Here is a 4,015-nt window from a genome sequence, read left to right on the forward strand (position 1 = left end):
TATGGTCCCAGTAGGTGTCCAAATTACTATCATATAAAATTAAACTGCTTAGGACACTGACTGTTTTTTTACATAGCAATGCCCTCTCACTGATCTATACTTAATTTGTGAATATTACAGATTTATGTTAATTCCGTCATCAAAGTGCTGGTTGGAGAAGACACCTTGCAAGATTGGCTTACCAAAGATTTTGCCCATCACCAGGTAAGATTCACTGTTTGGATAATGGTCAATTCTGGCCTACATCCCAGATCCTCTGCCATGCTATGCCTCATCCACATATAACAGAATCATCAATTCTGCTAATAGAGTATTTATTTTCCTAAAATTGTACCCTTTAAATACACATAAAAGCTATACATTAAAGAAATAAACATAATTTCCTCCGTTAAAATTGCTATGCCTAGTTAAAAGAACAGAAAAGAGTAGAAATTGAAAAAAAACGAAATAAAAGTAAATAAATTTTAACAACAAATTTCTTGATTTTTAAAAAAGTTATATCTTAGTTACAAAATGCTGCTGTCATGTTATCCTCATGGCAAAGACCTCCATTACTACTTGACCCTTATCTTGCTGGGGCAGACTGGTGTGCTGTTCACCTGCGCAGGAATCCAAATATCACACCTGTCAACCTCACATCCAAAATTGAAAACACTCATGTCATGTCAATTGAAAAATCAGTTTTGGGAGGTTGGTTTTTTAATACTGGATTTTTAATTTGCTAAATTGTTAAGTCTTAAAAGTATTTATATCTGAATGAATGAATGTAACTTACTTTATCCTCGCGTGGCCGTTAAACATCTTTTTTTAAAGATTGCTTTTTTCAGATCTTTTTTAAGATTGTTTTGTTTTTAGATTAAAATTTATTTTCTTATGGTCAATTCAGGGCAAAAAATCATTTCACATATAACTTTTACTCTTTTAAAAAAAAGTGGTACAAAAATAAGTTTATGTTTTGTTTTCACTTACAGGGCATACCCTCATGCTCATGGATTGTGAACACCAAGCTGGTGCCCTCGTGAGGCCACTGATTCACCATTCAAACACAGCTGGGTGGCGTAAAGAGCGCTCCTCTGATGAATCACAAACTGTTCGGTTTTTAGGCCGAAGACTTCTCTGTCCAGATTCTTTTTTGTAAGTAGTTTATACAGAGTTTGATAGAAAAGCATAATTCAATTAGCATATTTAGTTCATGGCTCTCTCTATGGTTATATATTTTTAAAGGTTATTATTTTAGTTGTGCTTATTGTTTACCACTCAATCTTTTTACATGACTGCAACTCCAATGTGCATATAGGATTATAAAACAATCGTTATATATCTGTTGAAATCAGTAAAGAATATTATATATCCTATTTTTTATTTTTTTATATTTCATACCAGGATCAAAGCTTAAATTTGCCCATAACGCTGTTAAAAACACAACTGTATATAAAGCCCTGGGTTTAGCACAGTTAGTTAGCCATACATAAAAATAAATGTAAAAACTGCAAAAAGTATTCACCCACAAACTAACATACATGGTAACTCGTAAGCTGGCATAAGGTGTATGGAACCGAACACTTGTGTTATAACAACTGTTGTTTCCCGGCCAGGCAAGAATAAAGCAAGTTACATGCTTCATTCATGTCATAAAAAGTACTATTAACTACATTTTTATGTATTACAGATTATACCTGACCACAACTCAGATGACAGCAAATCGTTTACACCCGGATATTACTGCAGCAACACAACTGATAAGTTATGTACCAAGCACTGAAACATTGCAGGTAAAACAAAGACATTCAAATATGTTTGTATGGTAATTACATTTGCCTTTGGTTCAAAGATAATTCCTTATAAACATTAATTGAAAGTCATAATTATTATGAATATTTGTAAAACTTATATTTTGATTTTTAGTTTTTTAATTTTTAGTTTTTCTAAAATAAAAAAATATTATTTTAAATCAAAATTGAAACAAGTTGTTAAAACTTAAAAATATTTCATAAAATTATTTATCAGGAGGACCTTTTACTACGAGCTGTGTCTCGTGTGCGTCCTGACATTTACCGAGAGCGGCACCGAGTGTCAAGAGCCATCCGGCAGCACCGGCACACTTTGGCGCAACTTGACAGCATCTTGTGCGAGCGTCTGGTCACCGGTGACGACCCAAAAGCAATTGAGAACTCAACAAAATTCCTCTCCAATGTTGTGCAGTTAAAACAAGATGTAATGCATTCAGTAGACATATATACCTTATTTTAGGAGCTTGTTTTGTTATGGGTTTTTGTAAATTATTGCATTTTTAAAGTGTTAAAATAAAATTCTTATGTTTTTAAATTTTTAAATTAAATGTATGTGATGATGTTAATTGGATGCAATTTTTAAGCCTTAAATTGCATGTCTTGTTCTAAGAAAAAAAATTTATGTATGATAATTACAGCTTAATATTTAATTTTAAAAATCTACCTTTTTAGGAATCAGAAAAACTTGTGACTGCAGAAGAATTACTAATGACACTGACTAACTTAGTAGAAGAACTTTACCCCATTGCACAGCGTGGTGCTTTCTTGTATTCATTATGTAGAGCCATACCTTCTCTCAACCCACATTATCAGGTATATGCTACCTATACACTTGTGTTTACAATGTAAAAACTAACTATGTTTTGTTGTTAAGACTTCCTATGTTAAAATATACAGGATAGCTACTTTATCAAGAAAGTTTGTTAAAACCAAGTTTATGTTGACTATGTCATGTTTTTAATAAATTTAAGCGAAAATTTTACCAGAAATTTCATTGAGATACTAAGAATTTATAAAAAATTTGATTCAGCTTCTATTGTGTAAAATTTGAATGAATTTCCAGCCACTAACTTGTAAAATCAAAAAAGCTGTCTACTAAGACATATTTTTATAGTTAAACATTCCTTTTCCATATCTGGTTCAAAAATTTAGACTTATTTAACACATTATTTACCCCAAAACTATAAAATGTTTTTCTTAGAAATTACCACAAGTCAAACTTAACCCCTTTTTATTCATAATCTTACTCACTTTTATCCCAAAAATATTTACTCCATACTTTCACCCAGGTTCCCCTCCCCTACTTCACCCACCTCTTCGACACAGCAGTTGGGTCAGAGTACGAGGAAGAAGAGGAAGAGGGAGGTGGACTTCTTCAGGATGTTGCCGTGGTGCATCCCAGTGATGTAGATGAGGATGGAGAAGAGGAGAAGATGAAGATGGCTGCAAAGAGGAAAGCAAGTCTTCGCCTTGGAAGCGCTAGGAAGATGATCAAGAAGAGAGATAAGATGAAAGGTAATTTTGACAGTGAGCATAAAGTACATCATGAGGTATGTGTGTACTTTATGTACAGAACCCCTAACAGAACGCCTTGGTTGATCTTTCCTAAGCTATTTGACAGCTTAGTTAATCTATCCTTAACCAAGCTGTCAAAGAAGATCTTCTATTCATTACCATTAATGTCCTTGTAGCCACACTTATGCGAATTTGAATGCATTAAAATCTGGTGTGGTCAATCGGATAGCGCCCTGGGTTTTAAAATAATGGGAAACCTATTTTACTGCTAAATGCTAGGGCACTAAAATAGCAAAAATCTGTGAAATTGAGAAAAAGTATACCCCCGAAAAAATTTTCCTGAAAAATCTGTGAACTAAAAAAAGTATAACACGAAGGCTTAAATTTTTGGTAAATTTTTAGAAACACTATCAACAACTGCTGAGGAAGACGAGAGAGAAGACGCGGAAGCAAGTGATCATGAAAATACAGGTGGTAAGTTTATAACTCCCTTCCAGAGATAAATCTGTCCAACATGTGCTTAGGAACATTTTCACTGCTTATATGAGAATTGTTTGAAGCAAAACGAGTTATTGACACTTGACTATTAAAATAATGATTTTATGTTTTGCTTTATCAGGTACTAACAATAGAAAACTTTACCACTATGGTATCAAGTATAGGTATTCTGGTTCTCAGTAAGATATGGAGATACGATTTTTATAACCATA

The 4,015-nt window shown here is 33.1% G+C and overlaps 1 protein-coding gene across 2 annotated transcripts in view; it reads left to right on the plus strand.

Annotated features, from left to right (window-relative positions):
* The first annotated feature begins 91 nt into the window (after positions 1-91).
* The window catches only part of LOC100177645 (dynein heavy chain 8, axonemal-like), a 15,116-nt gene continuing 11,192 nt past the window's right edge, over positions 92-4,015 (plus strand). For both annotated transcript variants that reach the window (XR_003396277.1, XM_026836281.1), the window contains exons 1-8: positions 92-204; positions 507-690; positions 972-1,134; positions 1,670-1,772; positions 2,008-2,214; positions 2,463-2,603; positions 3,080-3,305; positions 3,708-3,779. Coding sequence is in view for 1 of the 2 variants with exons in the window: in XM_026836281.1 (XP_026692082.1) it covers positions 525-690; positions 972-1,134; positions 1,670-1,772; positions 2,008-2,214; positions 2,463-2,603; positions 3,080-3,305; positions 3,708-3,779 (1,078 nt within the window). In the remaining variant the exon portion in view is untranslated. The remainder of the gene's footprint in view (positions 205-506; positions 691-971; positions 1,135-1,669; positions 1,773-2,007; positions 2,215-2,462; positions 2,604-3,079; positions 3,306-3,707; positions 3,780-4,015) is intronic.

The sequence above is a fragment of the Ciona intestinalis genome, chromosome 10 (genome assembly GCF_000224145.3).
Source record: "Ciona intestinalis chromosome 10, KH, whole genome shotgun sequence".
Lineage (NCBI taxonomy): Eukaryota > Metazoa > Chordata > Ascidiacea > Phlebobranchia > Cionidae > Ciona > Ciona intestinalis.